The sequence below is a fragment of the Haliaeetus albicilla genome, chromosome 11 (genome assembly GCF_947461875.1).
Source record: "Haliaeetus albicilla chromosome 11, bHalAlb1.1, whole genome shotgun sequence".
In the NCBI taxonomy this organism is placed as follows: domain Eukaryota; kingdom Metazoa; phylum Chordata; class Aves; order Accipitriformes; family Accipitridae; genus Haliaeetus; species Haliaeetus albicilla.
The window spans coordinates 22,260,442-22,278,975 of NC_091493.1; the positions used below are offsets into that span (position 1 = coordinate 22,260,442).

An 18,534-nucleotide genomic window follows, 5' to 3' on the forward strand; every position below is an offset into this window, starting at 1 on the left:
AGCTGCAGTGTACAATGATTCGAAGGGAAGGATGTTGCATATTGAATAGTTATGAAGACTAGTTTGAACTTACCATTAGTATATGTGATGTTATAGGCAATGCCTTTAAAGTAAAACTAAGGTTCATGTCATCCATATGCATGACAATTATAAAAAGATGATTTTAGGCCTTAGTAGTAATCTGGGCCAAGTTCAGAGGGTAGGTAGTACCTTCATTTTCCCTATCAGTTTCCTCCTGTTTTATTTATAACTAGAATAGCTTGTCTAATGAAATACTCTATAACTGTGAATCTACTCTTCTTTTTTTTTAAGAAACTATTTGTTTCCTATGTGACTCATGCTCTTAAATGTATTCTGTGAAACTCTGACAGTTTTTTTTTTTCTTCTGGATTTAAATTGAGATTGTCTATACTGCTTGCTGTGGTAGTATTGTTAATATAAAGAACAGAGGTGTCAGTAGCAAAGCTCAAAATGTCAGCTTGAAAATAACATTGAAGTCAAATAAACTGGAATTAGACTTGAAGATAAATCAGTTTTCAATTTAAACAATGATCTTGTATTTCTGTACAGAAGTCTACTACACAGCCGTCTAGAAAAGAATACTCCCTAAGAAAGCAAGAATCTACTTCAAGTAAAAAGTCAGCTAAAAAGAAAGACGGAACACTACAAAAAATCGGAGATTTTTTTCAAAGTTCTCCTAATATTATTCACTCTAAAGGTTTGTACAGAATAAATAAGGCTTATTCCTTGTTCTCTGGGCATTGTAGAATGGCTTATTTCTACTGTAATCTGTTAATGTATGTGTTGTTAAAGGATATGTCTACTCCATTTAGTTGCTCTTTTGTTTATGAAATAATGGAGTCTGAACTGGGGCCTGCTATATTGAATGTTGCAGAGTACAAAAGGCTGTCTTGACTGCAAGGACTACACGGTTCTAAAGTTTAAGTGTGAAAGGTAAACCAGGTGGAATGGAAGGACACAGTGTGGAATATGTGCATATATATTTATCATAAAAGTAATGGTAACTGTTAAGCTCAAAATGTCTGAGTTACTTTATTCTTGCTTACAGTAAAACAGTTAAAGGCAATTTCAGAAATTTGCCCTATTGCTCTAAAAATATCAGGAGCTCAATCCAAACTCCAAATCTTTCCTTATTTTATAAGCAATCCCACTTCCCCTTCCCGCCCTGCTTTGTTTCTGTCGAAACTGTATTAATGATTTTTTGATGTACATAGGTGGGAGGAGAAGATGAGCGCTACAGAATCTGAAAGCGGGTGTCTTGTGAAAATAGTTATCTTTATATAAATATATGTAATACTGTATTTATATATGAAAATATAAGCAATTAATGGATTTTAAGTTTATGCATAGCCTTGGGAAGATTAGCTGCTAGGACTTGCCATTGAAGAATATATTTTTATTCTTTCCTACAGTAAGACATGATCCCTGAGTTACTGTGCTTTTAAAAAAAGATTAAAATTAGCAGAGGGCACAAGGAATTGCCAGTGTTAAAATTCTAAAAGACGCTATTATTTGGTTGGTTAAACCGAGGTCAGTCATTATTCAATATGGACAGTTAAAATCAAGATCTCTGTACCAACTTGAAATCTTTACTTGCTACAGAGTACATCTTTCTTATCTGCTCTAAGACAGTCTAGATGATAACAGTGGGACTTTGAAAATTTTCCTGTTTTGTCAGATTGGTTCCATGGGGACAACATACCCTTATCGATGGAGGACAAATTTGGACTACTCAAAATTTCACCCTGAAAATACTTAAATTGAGCAAATGAGTTTTAGTTTGTAACCTTTATTACCATGTCCTGTATTTTTTTCCTCTTTTGCATAACTTGGTATTGTTGGGGATTTCTTCTTTCTCTCTAGCTCATAATATGCACACACTCATCACTTTATAGAACTAGTACTAGATTGATAAAACTATACAAGTATATAGAGAAAATTGTCTCTATCCTGTGCTTGTGTCAGCACAAAGAAGTTAAGCCTGTTGTTCAACTCCTGTTGAAGTGTTTAACTTCCAGTGAAATCTGACTCCTAATTGATTTTTAATGTACTATTTAAATGTGTCTTTTAAGCTTTTGCATCTGAAGCTATAGAAAACTGTCATAGTCAAATACCACTTCTGAATTTTTATATTGAAACTTCAGACTACATCCGTTTCATTTTTAAACTGTTTTTAATAAAGCTTGCTTTATTAATTTATTTTGAGGCTCACAAAGCTGGTAAGATGTTGATTTACGATAAAATTTTTCTTCTAGCAAAGAAGCTGATTTCAACAATAAGCTCTCCCAAGTCTGCAGAACCAGAAGGTGTCAAAGAAAATGAGCTTAAGCCAAAACGATCTAAGAGAAAGCTGTATTCAGCTGATATTTCTTGTCCTCTAGATATCCCTGCTTCTTCGGTAAGCGATGAGAGGTTACTGTTCTGTCCACTGTGATGTATTTCTGTAATATTGGATTAAAGTAAACTATTAGGGGGACAGAACAAACCTGAAAGTCCGATCAAGTTGCAGAAGAGGTTTGAAAGTACTGACTTATTTCTTGATTCTACCTAACCATTCCTTTTGGTCTTTTCTTCCTGCTGTTTTACTTAATTTTCTCTGTTTCCTCACCTGTCTTCTCTGTGTTTGCTGACTTACCATATAGATGATACAGCATAGATATCTTAGCTGTGGTATGTGGAGGATTACTTTTTCCTCTACCACAGCAGTTGAGTCTTAATTTGATTTTCTAGTAGTTGGTGTTCATGTAAGTATAGCATAAAGGGAGAATAAATTGAGCCCCTTAAGGGATCCGTAGATTGGGAATAGCATGCTTGAAACACTAAAGATAAAACTCTGCATGTACAATTAACTTTGCAAGTGAGCACCTAAGGTAATTTCCAATTCCATTTATGCCCAGCTGATATTTGGGTTACTTCGGGATGTGGATATATCCTTGCTTTTCCAAAGCATAGTTTAGATAGCCTTCTGCGTGTGCTTAAATTGTGGTGTCCTGTCTAAGCCAGTCTATAAAGAGTCTTACAGGCCAGAGCTTGATGTATTGTTTCTGAAATCCAACTTTCTGGTTTTGACAGCAACTATAGTGCTGAGGGTACTCTTGCTCTGTTGGAAGTATATTTCTTCATTCTGTTCAATCCTTTCTTCCCTTTACTATGGTGAGCGTTTGCCCATACTGAGATATCCTATTGAATTTCCTGTAAATTGTATGAGTGGATGTGGCAGAAACCAAAATGCTGCCCATAGGAGGATGAAGAAAATGACAGAAATGCAGAGCAAAAGAAGCTAAGAAGCTTGGAAGTGAAAAGTGAAAGACTGAATCCCAGGAAAGTCAGAGAAAGCTAAAGGGATTTAAGCTAAAAATGTTTTCTGAGCACTTCCTGTGCTGAGTATTAGAGACTAGAAGTGAGAGCTGCTTTCACATCACATTTTTCTTTGGACTTTGGTATTTGTTTCAGCAAAACTAGAATTTTGTATGTTCCTAGTATTTGTTGCTTATTATGATGCACTAAAATGGACTCTCTGTCTTGGAGACCTCTGACTAAAAGATAAAAGGCACATTTCATTCTGAAAACAGCTTCTGGGAAAAACCATGTTGTTGGTTACGTGGGTCTAGAAGTGAATGTCATTTGTCTCTGAAGAAATGCTGATTAACTCCTGAAATACTGTCTTTTTCAGATCTTTATAGAACAGAAAGAGAAGGAAAGTGATCATCTAATCATCAAGCGACGGCTACGATCAAAAACAGCCAAATAATCTTGCAAAAGCATGTTTGTATTTCCTAGTTAGGGCATATTTCCCTTGTATTATTTCAGTTCATTGTATATAGGAAATAACAGATACTTAGTTGCGCTCCCAAGTCTGTATATAGATATATGGAATTGTTCTGATGGTTTCCAGTTCTGACTCCATTAAAGATGAGATACTGTTCAAGAAAGCTTGTGTCTGAATCTTGTATTTTTAGGAATGGTGTCTTCGGAAGTGTTCATAATTTACCCATTGTGCAGTAAGAACTATGCCTGTGTAGAATGGTTTAAGTTGCTTTTTTCAGGTGGCCTGTATACCTACAATAACTTTGAGTGGGGAAAAAAAGAGTACCCATCAAAACTTGTATATCCTTAAATTCTTCAAAAAGATTTTTTTAAAAAAAATGGCAGTATGTGGAGAAATAAGATGGTTTTCATCCCTTGTGTGGTTTTAACTGTCTTCTATTAAATCTTCTCAATTAAGTAATTTATAAGCATAATATTCTTTCTTTGGGGGTTATAATATCCATAAATAATTATAATCTGCTATTAGAAGTGACCCACTCTCAGATAGACATTTGACATTTTATTCTAACCATCCAGTTCTGCTCAGCTACAACAGCTACTTTTTATATAGTAAGGCTTCAGCTTATCAGTGACTGAGTAAACATTTAAAACACTTTTGGTTTCCTCAATGTAGCATTTACTTAAGTCACAGGCAGTGACTGTATTTCATAGGATTTTGCATTGTTTGAAGAACAGTACTGGTCATCTTTCAGAAAGGGCTGAAATTACTTTGACAATGACCTGCTCTTGATGTGGATGAAGCAAGATAATCCCAGTGAGTGATCATTTACTCTAAATTCTTGCTCATGCAGCTTTCTTACTTCTATTTTCTTGAGTTACTACCAAACATACAATGTTGTTTTCACTTAAGACTATTGGATTATTTTGATTATTACTGCATTTTGGTCCATTTCACCCATCACATCTATGATTCTATGATATCTGTCTATTTAAAGAGTTCCTTACCAATCCGTTTTGTACATACACAGGGTTTAGCACCATAGAAAGAGTATCTTGTTTACAAGATTGCCTTTTGAGGTTTGGTATTGGCCTGACCACAAAAATTTTTCAGAAGTTCTCTGTCAACATCCAATTTGAGATTTTACCACCCCACCCCCCCGCCCCCTTCCTGCAAGTTCATCACCAACAACTGTTTGATCTGTAGAGTCAGTGATAGTTTGCTCATACAGCCAGGTAATACTCATTTTTGATAGTACAGCTGCAACCTTACTGTCCTTCAGAAATTATTCCATTATTTGTTATAAATGTTTTGTTTGTTTGTTTTCTTGGACTGCTGGTCTGTATTGTTGTTTGAGTGAAGAAAAAAAAATCAGATTGACTCATTGACACAAAAGAGATTAAAATTGTTTTTCTTCAAAGAAAAAAGTGGCTTTACCTGTTGCAGTTTAGCTTTAATAAAAAATGCAATATTTTTAACAATGCAAATCAATGTAAAAATGGTCATTAGTCATTTCTTTAGTAGAAGTAGTTTTCCTTCAATTTTTATGTGACTATAGCTTAAATATGGACAGCAAAGCTGTGAGTCAGTTTAGTGGCAACAAGCTGATGATGGTTTTCTCTACTGTTCTCCAGTAGATTGTCTGAGCATGAAATGTTTCTTCATAAGGATAATGCATAGTTCAGTTCTGTAGCTCCTGACTTGTAAGATCAGATTCTCATACTAAGTTGCTTCTCTAGTTTCCCAGCTGTAAAATGGAGTTGCACCTGTATACGCTTCTGTGTCTTGTCCTTAACAAAGAAAGGTTGATGTTTTGTTCTTTCTAACTTGAAAGTGGCAGTAAGCCTGCTTCACAAAATCATTCAGCTCTTCCATTGCTTCAGCTTTTTGTCTTTATCTTCTGTCTGTGTGAAAGAGAATGCAGATTTCCTTCTCATTAACTCATGCTTGGTATTACCATCTTCTTTCTTCCCTCTTTTCATTCTAAAGGAAAAATGCAAAATCCAGGTGGTGGTCAGATAATTCTAAATAAAAATAAATGCAATGTTGCTCAATATCTCAGGTAGTATTTTATACTTTGAACCCCTTTGTCCTTCTCCAGATCTCCTGTTTTCTGCTGTCTGTAGTCCAGATATCTGGATTGATTTCTTTTAGGGCTACAGAAAAGCACAGCAGTGAAGACTCTTACCTCATGTAGGTGCATGTTGCTCATTTTACAGAAGTCTCATATCTGGAGACAGTAAATATACAAGGTGAAGTCATGTAACAGTCTTAAACAGTGGGACAGTACTTGGGATATTTATTCTTTGTCTTAACATTTTGTCTGGGTTTTTTCATTTTTAGCAGATGTTCTGTCAGCTGTTCATCTTGACCTTTAACTTGTTTTTTCTGAATGCTTTCAGTTAATTTTAGAACCCATCAGCATGTGCCTGTTTAGCTGGATTGTTCCTTCCATTGTGTATAACCTTGCCCTTGTCTGCAGTGAAATTCATATGCTATCATGTTGCCTTGAATGACTGATAAAATTATCAAATGGTCTTCTAGCTCTTTAACTGAAAAATATGTGCAAGGTAAATGCAGGATTGGAAGGATGCTGAATTACTTGATTGTTGCCTATATGATATCTTTATTGATTCAAACGTGTAGAAAGTAACAGAAATATCTTCTGAAATTTCTGATAGTGTTCTCCCTATCAAACACAAAATTTCATAGTTTCAAATAACTTGTGCTTTCTGATTTTGTGGGTAAATATCAAGTGACAAAACATTTAACAGTTTATTTCAATTACTCTGGTAAATTGCAATTTAGTTATCTGTGCAACTGACTAGGAAGTAGTGTCTCAATCAAGCCACTATGGCATTCAGGAATGCTACTGTACTTCTATAAGTATTTCTAATTTTTTTAAGCTCTTATTTACTAAAATGTCATCAGTTTTTCTGAGCTATCTGGAGACTATATGAAAAGCTATTTTTTCTGGAAGCCATTTGAATAGGTGTTGTCATTATAACCTGAGCATTAGAGTAGCTATATAGACAAACATTTTGTGCATGTATATTTCACTTATTCTAGTTTTTTTTTCTTGTCCCCAAGTTAACTTTTCCAATTGCAAGAACCGCACTGAATTAACTTCCTTCATAGGTTTAGGCTTGGTTATCAAACTCAATGGTTACAGAATTTTAATACATATAGAAATAAAGCATGTTCCTTTTGCTTTGATCAAGGGATTATGATTTCTCTACTTCCTACAGCTCTTGGAGTTTGAGGCTATAAGTTGCTAGCCTAGAAAATGGGTCATACTTTGTGTACCTCCTCTGTCTATGTCAGGATGATCAGTTATTTCATGAGCAGGAAGAACATGGGTGTGATATGAAGGGAATAAAAATAATAATCCAGCAAAGCAGTTTCTTTGATACTATCACATACAAAAAGATGTTCACTTTCAGTTCTTTGGAAGTAATAGGAAATACTTTTTTTCCTGGTCAAGACTGAGGCTAGCTCAGTATTGTCCCTCTTTTAGCTCCTCCAGTAGAGTATGAAGCAAAAAGGTGGTTTAGGACATCATTTCCCTTTTGCCTTCTGACTCTTCCTGATAAGTAATGTCGTTAATTAAAAGCTGAGCAAAACCTCTTTATTTTTCTCTTACCTTAGTGTACAGTTCATCAGTTAGCTTGCAAAGCAAAGAGAACAGTTTTAGTCCATTAACAGAGGAGAGATCAATTCTTTACCTAGCAAAGATGAAGATAAGCACCATTTAATGGAAATTTGGTCTATATGTTGACATGGAGAAGACATCTGCTAATACTTAAATTGTCCTTGTTCTCTTTAGAACTTGGCTGTAGGAAGGTGAACCCTAACAATGTTGTGTGATGCATGTATCACTACATCTTTGGCTGAAGGGGGGAATAAGAGCTTCTATACATGAAATTGGGTCATGCAGTGCTGATATACTAAGAAAACTCAAATCCCACAAAGTAAAGTCTCCTGGCCTAGCAACAGTGACTTCTACTGTTTTGCTGGTTTGTTTTTTTTCCCCTCAAATTTGAGTAAATCTAGTTCCTGAAACTATCTGATATAAGACATCATAGTTCAATATCAATCTCTTCTATACATTGAAAATTTCTGATACTTCAAATGAAGTTTCCTTTTCCTGAGAGAGTAAGCTTAGATCCTTATAACTTTAATAACAGACTTTAAAGACTTACTCTCACTTCTTCAGTGTTTTGTTTTCCCACACCAGGAAGGAAACTCTGCTGCAGTATGAAATGGTTCTATTTCTGGTGTAACACCTCAATCCTGCAAAGTGCCTTGTACATCAACACCATTGTCTTTGAATAGTTGCTTTTGAGCATGTCACGCTGTGAAGGATAATTCTTAGAAAATAGCCTATGCTATACTTCTGTCAAGCTGCCCCAACTTTTCCAATGGTTGAGCCTCAGCTTGAAAAGCCTATTCCTTGCTCAACTTCAGCTTATTTGGGGTGAACATTTTTTCTTTTTCCGTTCTCATGGCACTCCAATTACAGAAGTAATGAAGGCTTCTGGAAGGAAAATGAGGACACTACTTAATAGAGGTCAAGCTTTTCTCTTTGGCAAAAGAAAACAAGGAGGAACAGTGGCGCCATTTGATCAGCTCATGAAGTGTGATGGTAACTGGTTCTGGAGTTTTCTCACTTCAGTGAGAAAAGGGAGCAGAATATTTTGGGGGATGATTTTTCAGTAGTAGGACAGCTTCCTGTATGTAATGCAAGTACTTGTAAGTTCTTGACACTTGAATAGTGCTGTGAGAGAAAAAAATAAAAATACTTTAATAAAACATGCCTACTCAGGTCTCTACAAAGCCAGTTAATGTGCAAGTCTTGCCAACAACAGCAAAATCCCCAGGAGATGCTGCTGAGGCACTGCTCAGGGTCTCGAGTCTTGACAGAATTTCTCCTGGGAGGTACAGGGGGACAGAGAAGCTTTACTTTGTTTTAAACTAAGCCACTTTTCATCCCATTTAGCCAAGCTTCATAAAAAGTTCAGAATGGGGCCTTGCTGGACTATATTCTCTTGGCAAGGTCCTAGTCCTCCAGGTCTTTTTTTTTTTCCTGCTACAATGACACTACCCTTGCACACAAGCAACCACTATATAGTCCTGTCATATAGGATTTTGTTTCTCGGACTGGGATTCTGAGATGAAGTATTGGTTTATATGCACTGATATCTACTGTAACCTGTTCATCCATTGCTGCACACTAACGTTTCACAGGAGTTTATATACTTCTCTTTTAACAAAGATAATAGATGCTTCTGTTGAAAAATTAATTAGGCAGAACTAGAGGTCCTGCAAGGCTTAAGAAAAGTATGAGATCAGATTCTTTAAGGAAGAGCTTGTTTCCATGGTTGCTGGATTTAATATGTATAGATCTTTGTATTGATGGATAAAGTTGGATTTTATCTTTTCTTCCTTTTTTTTTTTCTCTCTAGATATGTTGACACTAAACAAAACCAGTATTCTGCAATGGGGACTTAGAATGCATTTCATGTAAGTGCTATAACATTGTTTTATTTTTGATTGATCTATGAGAATAAGGAATATTCTGAGAACCAAGCTTTGGCTTATTTTATAACATAAAAATGCCAAACTGTACCTTTCCTACTGTGCACTGAAGCCTCCATGTACTCTCAGATTGCTGCTGAAAGATGAGTTCTGAAACTCTTATCTTGGAACAAAGTTTTTTGGAGTTTAACTGAAACACCAGCTTTTTCAATTCATTAAATAACTACAAAATTTGGGAAAAAAATGAGCTTGTACCTCTTTCAGTTCATTTCCAACTGTTTAAAGTGTTTTGCTTTTAAAAAGGAGTCCTTTTAATCATAGGTGAATTGCTAATGTGATGCATCAATTCATGTCAGATTGGAGAGAATAGAAAACTGGCTAAAAAAAAAAAGTGGATAAAGGAAAGGCAGCATGTGTAGATAAAATACCTCAGTACATTAAACAGTATGTCTATTTTAGATCTCCTTAAGGTTTTGTATCTTATGAGCAGGTATACTTCATCATCTTGAAGACCTCATATAAAGTGGATAATTCTGACTGTGTATGTTGGGAGAAAGCTATCCAGCTATGCTTCTGTGTGCATGACTAATCAAGGAAGATTTAGATGTTCTTTCCTTGTCATCTGCAGTCAATAGCCCTTTAAATAGTATTTCTGCTCTGACATGTGTTAGTGCCTCAAAGTAACAACAGAAATGATTGCACAGGCTCAGTGTAAAACCCCAAATACTAATCCTCCCCTCAGTGACCTTCAAAACTTCAGGTGCAGTAAGACGAGCCAGTTAAAAGGTTCTTGGCTGGCAATATGTCCCCATGCAATCTCCTATGGATTCAATTGCTCGAAGGGTAGAAGTGTGACATGAGTGAGTACTTGAGAGTGTTTGATAGGGATGAATTGCCTTAAAAGCAGCTGGCAATGGAATGATCTGGGTTTATTGTCTGAAGATGAGAGAATCACAGTGTTGCTGTACAAATAAGCTTTTTCCTTGCTTGTAGACTTGTGATATCCAGGTTTGTGTTCTGGAGACAATGACTGGTGAAAAAAAATCACAGAAATTATATGTTTGTATTTAATTACCTCGTTAAAAACTTGAACTTTGGAAGTTTAACTGTTTGGTGTTAGCCAGATGCACCTGCATGTGGATGCCAGTGTGGAGGTTAGTACTGATCTTGAGAGGAATGTGACATTCATGACTCTACAGAGAGACAGGCAGCTACTATGCAAGTACCTAAACAAGCAATTTATAAAAGTAGATGCATTTGAAATCATTGTCCTCACCCTTTTTTAACCTGTTCCACATATAACAGTTACAAGACAATGCTGTTTGAACTTTGGCAGTGTCGTGTTTTAACACCAGCCAGCAAGTAAGCACCAAACAGCTGCTCGCTCACTTCCCCCTCCCCAGCCCAAGTGGGATGGGGGAGAGAATCGGAAGAAAAAAGTGAAACTCATGGGTTGAGATAAAGACAGTTTAATAGGATAGGAAAGAAGAGAATAATAATAATAACAATAATAAAAATAGGATTAGAATATGCAAAACAAGCGATGCACAACGCAATTGCTCACCACTCGCTGACTGATGCCCAGTTAGTTCCTGAGCAGCGATCCCCCTGCTGGCCAACTCCCCCCAGTTTATATACTGGGCATGACATCACATGGTATGGAATACCCTTTTGGCCAGCTTGGGTCAGCTGTCCTGGCTGTGTCCCCTCCCAACTTCTTGTGCCCCTCCAGCCTTCTTGCCAGCTGGGCGTGAGAAGCTGAACAATCCTTGACTTAGTCTGAACACAATTTAGCAACAGCTGAAAACATCAGTGTTATCAACATTCTTCTCATACTGAACCCAAAATATAACACTATACCAGCTACTAGGAAGAAAATTTACCCTATCCCAACTGAAAACAGGACAGGCAGAAACCAGTTTTAAAAGTTTTATTTGACTTATTTTTAAGGGGATACATGCAATGTCTTACTCCACACGGAAATATGTATACTACATCTATTGCATAGTACTTATTTTGGTTTGGGTTTTAGGATAGCATTTGAAAGGAAAAAAAAATATTAACATGAGAGGCAAAAGTACCCAGAAAAAAGGAATCCAATTAGATAAAAACTGTTATCTCCTTCCATTATTAATGAGACCTGGGCAAATGATTCCACTGGACAGCAGAATGCCTCAGGACCAGATTGCAAAATGAAATACTGTAGTTTGAAATCATCAGTGAGGCCATTGAAGCTGACTGATTAACTGCAATCTGCAAATTACTTGAGCAAATATTTCCATTCCAGAAATCTGCAAGTTATTGACCATGTGACATTAAAGGCAAAGGTATAGTAGGGGTGAGAGTGAACAACTTGAAACAAGAGATGTCAACAGACCTTTCATCTGTATCAAACATTTCATAATACACAATTACATCACAGAAGCACTTTTTTTTAAAAAACAGCATTTTTAACCTGAGAACAGCCTAATTGCTAGCTTCCACTGTACAAAGACCAAAGTAGCAGTGTATTTACTATACTAATCTTGTGCTTTGCTGCACAAAATTGACCTTTTATAAAATGTCATAGTGTTTGAGTCTCAGACTTATTTGTGTGCATTTTCATAATGCGTAACAGGGAGGGAGAATAAGTTGCTTCAGTTAAATGTTTCAATTACTTTTTCTTAACATGGCAATTTTATCTGTTTGACAACCTCTGACCTTTAACAACTGTGACTTAATAGGGTATCTTACAAAGCTACTGACAATTTTTTAAGACACCATGTTGTCAGTGGGTTCCATCTGAGCTGAGGCTTTGTGAGGTGTTGAGGGCAAGAAAGACGTTAGTACTACACAACTTCTTTTCAACACTGCTCTCTTGCTACTAGATGTTTCTAGCAAACTAGACAGTGCTGGCTCCTCCCTCTCTGCAACCCTCTGGGATGCTGCAGTGTTGTCATCCAGAGCCAGGCTATGGGCACTATATAGTGGTCAGCTAAAAACAGATAAACGTGCTGGCTTGCCATTTTGGCAGTCTCTCGGGTACCTATTGCCCGGTGATAAGTGGAATGAAATTACCTGTACTTACTCCTAGCTACACCAGCCTCTCGGCATTTAACTTGATGTTATTTTTTGTGGTTTTGATGAATTATTTAGACCATGTCACTGATTTCAGTGGAACTGGGATTTGACTTCTAAATGTGAGTGGTGTTTGGAGGTCTCAGACTTTGCTCCACACACATGAGGTCACAACCTCCTCCTCTGAAATAGATTTTTACAATAATGATCCAAGTGTTTACTTATTGGAAGAAAGTTTTGTGATCATCTGTGGGAACAAGTAGATTTGAGTGACAGCTGAGATGCTGCTGCACAGGTTGACATCCTCCCTTTCTCCCACAAGAAACTCTGGCTTTATGACCCATGCCAGTTTGGACATGGTTTATGTATCTTTGTATTTGGGATTTAAGATGTTGATGAGGAAGATACATTTGGAGCAAAGATGAAAAAGCCTGTGTCTTTAGACCCCGCAGAAGGAGCACACTGCTTCTGTAATACGGAAGTCATTGAAAAATGGCTTTGAAGCAGTCTTACGCTTTGAGCATAGCTGGGTGTTGAAGTAAAAGACAATGACTAAATTCCTGAGGAAAGTGCTTTTACAGAACCACCTCTATGCTCACAGGCATTTGAAAAAATCACTTATTCCTCTCGTGGCAGGGAGGAATGTCACCAGCCCTGAACTGGTATCATTAAATATGAGGCCTATGTGGGTACTTAAATAAGATGCATTCCTCTTTAGGCAAAAACACAACAGGAACATCCCAGGAAACACTTGGACACATTCCAGCTTCTCTCATTAAAGTGTTTCTCTCCTTCCTTAACTGTGATGGGAGGTCAGGAGAAAGAGTCTACTGCCCAGTCACCTGCTTAAGCTTTCCCCGATGAAGTGTAAATCACCTGGTACACAGCCTTCAGAGTGCTAGGCGCTCCACAGCCCCTTAGAAACAGTCTTGGTTTGTTTGTGTCTGAGTAGTTCGATGAATAATGCTGAATTAGGGAAGTGATTGCTTTGTGGAAAGACTGTGTGCAAGATGTTCTGGATGTCTTTCTTTCCAAGCAGTTTAGCCAGCTGAAACACATTAGCCAAATAATAAATTTGAATAACCTTTGTTTTTCAAACAAGGATTTCGACCATTTTGAAACCAGTTTTGGAGGAAATGCTTTGAGCTTAATTTATATCATCTTTTTAAACATATGATCTCAATGTGTGAAATGCCACATGGTATTAATTTCCTCTAGCATCTATTAATAATGTTAAGATGATTAGATAGATGCTCTAATCACTAATATTGCCTGTTAAATTTCTTGCTTATGAAAAAAGGGCTGGTGAAGTACTTACTCCTGCAGACACTGCTTAAGCAAAGCTGGAACACTGAGTTCCCAGCAGGAAATCTCTTGGACAATCTCACACAAGGGAAGTTTTTCCCTTCCTTGTAAATTAAACTTCATAAACATAGTCAAGCTTTAGTGATGCAAATGGGTAATAAAAAATGAAATAGCAAGTACAGTCAGTCTCTTTGACTCTCATGACAGCTTTTCAAAGAAAAACCCTGAAGTTGAATTTCATTTAAGGAGTTACTTCTGTTTGTTAATGCAATAAACATAGCTGATAAAAGAGGAAATTTCTGTTATACAGATATTGCCAAAATACTAAGTGCTTCATAACTTAAATATTTCAGTGTTGTGGGAGGTAGAAATCTATGTTCCAGCAAAAGATATATATATACTTTATGCAAGCCATATTTGCTTATCATTTGTGATTTACAGAAATGAAATGTTCTGCTTGATTCAAACACATTTATAATATTTAATTCACAAAGATATTGAAATTTCACTTTTACTTAGGGAAAAAAAAGTTCAAAATCCTGTGTAAACTGACCTTTCCCATTCCTGCATTGCTTTAATGTTATAGCTACTAGGGAAAATATGTTGTTTGTAGGTCAATGCTCTACAAGTAAAAAGCAAGATGGATGCTAACTGGTATGGTTATGGACTCCCTAACATCTCCAGCAAGCAAGATGAAGTTAGGGGGAAAAGAGGGCTGTTTAATCATGGGGTATTTCAATCTAGTCAAGAATGCTGTATTAAAGATTGCATTTTGCATCAAATGTTTTCTCTTTTGAATGCCTTTTAGAACTATTGATATCTATCTCTCACTGCCTTTCATTTTTCTGACTTTTGCTTCTTATGTCGTTTTTATGGTTAACTTTTAAGCCGTGGGATTATATGTATTTTTTAATGTCCATATTCCATTTGTTATGCCTTTCCTAGAGATTAAAAGTGCTGTGCTGTGCACTGTTTTACGCAGTTTTACTCTCATTCTTTCTCATACTCCAGACCAGCTGAGCAACTTTGATGTGGAATTCAAGGATATGGCGCCTGATTTATCACAAGCGTGATACCTTGTGCATTGTAGCTTGATGGGAGCGTGCAACTGCTTCTGGTTTTGACTATATTAATAGTTCTTGAGTTTGTATCAGCAGTTTTGCTTCTATCAGCAGAAACTTGAAGGGAGATTGGGCCCTATTTGCCAATCTGATACTGGGAGCAGAAGCTGGATCTTCAGATAGCTTCTCTTATTGAATGTTGCTTTATCTTATTGTTGACAGCAAGGGCCTGTTTCTTGCATTAAGATTTTAAAAAATGAGCAGTAGTGGCATTATTTAGGGAAATTCATAAAACAAACTATTTGAAAAAGCTGATGGAACAACATTAAGCAGCCTATTTCAGTATGTGGACCGTTTTGCCTGTCAGCATTGCTGAATATGCTGTCTGCAAATTGTTCATCTGGACCAGTCCTGGATTTAGAACTGGTATCAGGGTCATGCCTATTCACCTTTGCTGACTGACACAGTTTTTGAACAGAAGATTCACCAAGCTCACATGAACTGTTTAATGGAAGAGACTGGAATGTTTCCTCTCTTGTTAAGGTTTTCCCATGAGGACACCACTTGTTTGCTGAAAAATTGGTCTATGGCAAGTTAAACTAGGACAGGTGACACAGAAACCAGATCTGGTAAATACTCCTAAGCTGTTAAGAGCTTACAGCCTGATGTAGTTTAAATAGCAGCCCTCTGATGTTAGTTTTTCCACTAACACCAGAGAGCTGTGATGGTTTAGGATGAGACTTAAAGCTTCAAGAAATCACCTGTGCTGTCTCCCACATACATAGCAAAGGCAAAGGAAGCAATGGACCTGTCTCTTCATGGTGAAGAGACCAAAACAACATCATGGCAGAAATCAATCAAACATGAGTCCTCTCAAATGAGGAACTTAAAGGAGCAGGGAGGAAATAAATAAAAAGGAAGAGGAGGAGTCCAAGTGATTTGCAGAGATGGAGAGAGAAAACTTCAGGGAGAGGGGTGCTATGAGCTGCTAAAGTAAGTACACTACAAACTGTGTATGCTACTCAGCGGTGACATTGACTTGGAGAAGATGATTTTGATGTATGCAAACCCCAGGTAAAGGCATTTGGGCATCTTTCTTTTAAGCCATTGGGAAGGATGTCCAGAGTCAACTTTGGTTCTCTGCTTTTTACTCATACTCTTTCCTGGGTATGGGGCTTCAATTTATGTAAATTTGAGTAGCTGTAGCATAGTCAGTACCTGATTTTTTTTTTTTTCTCTCTCTCTAGCTGAACATTTGGTTCATGAGATCACAGAACTGGTTTTGGACCACCAGGGGGGTCAACCCACATTCAACTAGGCTATGGCTGTACTGATGAATTTGTGCTTCTAAGCAGTACCTACTGCCTGCTCAGAGCTGCAGCAGTGCCCCTGGACCCATAAGCTTGCCTGATCTGAATAACTACACTTGCAGAACCTCCCCTCTTTAGATCTGTCCTGTGGCTTAATGTGTAGGTGTCTCACCAAACACAGCTCCTGGCCTGGGCTAACATTTTTTGACTAGCATCTTAAATTGCCACAGAGAGGCTAACTAACTCCACAGTATTGCAGCTTTTCTGCTTTTGTAGATGGGGAGAAAGGAAGATGCCTATAAGGTGCTGAAGTCATGCTATCTTGGGAGGAAACAAGTGTCTCAGCAGATGTCTTCTCTAGCTCACTACCCTTCCTTCTTTTCCCCTCTTGCTTTTTTCCTAATATGCTACAGCTTTTGAAATATAGGCAGTGTTATTCCACAGCTCGTTCTGCTCTCTTATAAAAATTTATGCTCTTCATCAGTATTTTGGTTTTGTAGTTCAATAAAATATCATCTACAGTAAAACAGCACTTGAGGGTCCTGTTTACTACAGTTGGAATGGGCTGATGACTTTCAATTCCCTTTTTATCTAACATTCATTCACTCCTCTTATTCCAACCTACGTGGAGAATCAAAATATCAGTTTTGGTTTTGTTTTTAACTTTACTGACAGATCTTATTGCTAGAGAAAGGCACAATAAAACTTCTCACATCTTTTTAACATATGATATTTTAGATTTTTGTAAACTCAGTTAACAATCTTGTTTAAATCAAAAACTGGGTTCCAGAGGCAGTGAGTCACTAAATAGCATTTTTTTTTTTAATGTCAACATTCAAATGACTGAAAATGAATTAATTTATTACCACATGGACAACAGTGGATTAAAACTCTGGGCAGAGAATTTCAAAACTACCTTTTACTTTATCTTTCTTTTGACATATTTTTCTCTTGGTTGCTGTCAATTTTTCTTGCATTAACTAAAGGCACTTGAAACGTGAGTCCATGTAATAGTAAGACTAATTAAAGATGATTTGGAACAGCTCATGATAGATGTAGTGATGGATAAAACCCCAAAAATACATTCAGAACTGAGACACTGCAGAACATCAGGTACTTGGATATCAGACTAGCACACTGGAATTGCAGACAATACTGATATGAGGATGTACTGATTTTAAAATGGTAGATAATGGACTTATTGTTTCATACAGCTTTGTTTTTCAATGCTGTGATTCAAAGATATGTACAGTAAGGACTAAAGCAGAAAGAGGGGACTACATTATTATGTTGGGAATATTCATACCTATCTCAGCTTGGAAGGCGATTTAATTTGTAAATCGAATTGGAACTAATTGTCTGTGTGATAAATAAAACATCTGTATTAGCTGCTATATTATTCAAGCTGCCCTGACTGACTGCTGTGTTAACTACAGCATGCCAAAACCTGTTCTTACATCCCATTGTACATGATTGTGTTGGCTTCCATGGAAATTTGCCTGCAAGCAGAATTTAGCCCTGTGGCTTCATGAGGGACTGCAACTACTTTAGGAGATACAACCTGTGAGTTCTGAATGCAAAGTAAGAAATCTGCGGCTTAGAGTCTGCCAGAACAACAAAAAGTTACTGTTTCATGGACACTGATCAAACAAAAGCTCCTGAAGCACTGAATTGCTTGCTGGTGTTATCAGAGATTCATTGACAGGTGAATGCTGGCAAAGTAATTTTATTTAAAGGAGGAGCTGGACAAGCTGTTAGCAGTCCCTACTAAGAGCACAGCCTCAAAATCAGCAGAAGCATAGAGGTTAGACTACCTCAGGTATTTTAAGTAGTTTTTCATCAATGGGTGCTTAGTCTCTGCGGTGCTTCTTTGTAGTGCTCCAAACAATGATGGGATGAAAAACAAATTAATTAAACAAAACTGCCACATTTCTAGCTTCTTGCCTTTACTGAACATCACAAACCTTTTGACACAAAGCAGTTCTACGAGTCTGTCTCCACAACTTGCCATCAACTTTCTTTTGCTTACAGTTATGGTGTCAGCACTTTGGGGATTGGAGAAACTTCACTGAGCTCCATTAGTGGCCAGTGAGAACAACAACCAGTGTGGCAGAAATCTGAATTCCTACTTTTCCCCAGTCTGATCTGTATTATGTCAAAGCCATTCCCTGAAAGCTGTGAAGTTTCCATGAAGCTAGGAAAGGTAGGAACTTGAAGCTAAAAATCTGAGGTGGTATTATGTGATTGCCCATCAGCAAAAAGACATTCTACAGTCAGTGATGTAATTTTCCTGTAATAGAGATTAGCAGTGTCTGCAGGTTGTCAGGTGCCATCTCTGTTAGAGGGGTATGACAAAGGCACAAGAGAATAGCACATCTCTGGAAAGGATAACACTAATTTTTAACTTCAATGATAGCCACAGTCAACCTTTGTGGGAAATGAACTTCAGAGAATGTCCTACATTGCATATCTCTGA

The 18,534-nt window shown here is 37.1% G+C and overlaps 1 protein-coding gene across 2 annotated transcripts in view; it reads left to right on the forward strand.

The window, feature by feature from the left end:
• Positions 1 to 3,953, forward strand: part of KIF20B (kinesin family member 20B) — a 42,788-nt gene extending 38,835 nt beyond the window's left edge. For both annotated transcript variants that reach the window (XM_069796581.1, XM_069796582.1), the window contains 3 exons: positions 571 to 718; positions 2,277 to 2,419; positions 3,695 to 3,953. In XM_069796581.1, coding sequence (XP_069652682.1) covers positions 571 to 718; positions 2,277 to 2,419; positions 3,695 to 3,772 — 369 coding nt within the window. In that variant the 3' untranslated portion in view covers positions 3,773 to 3,953. The remainder of the gene's footprint in view (positions 1 to 570; positions 719 to 2,276; positions 2,420 to 3,694) is intronic.
• Positions 3,954 to 18,534: the final 14,581 nt, after the last annotated feature.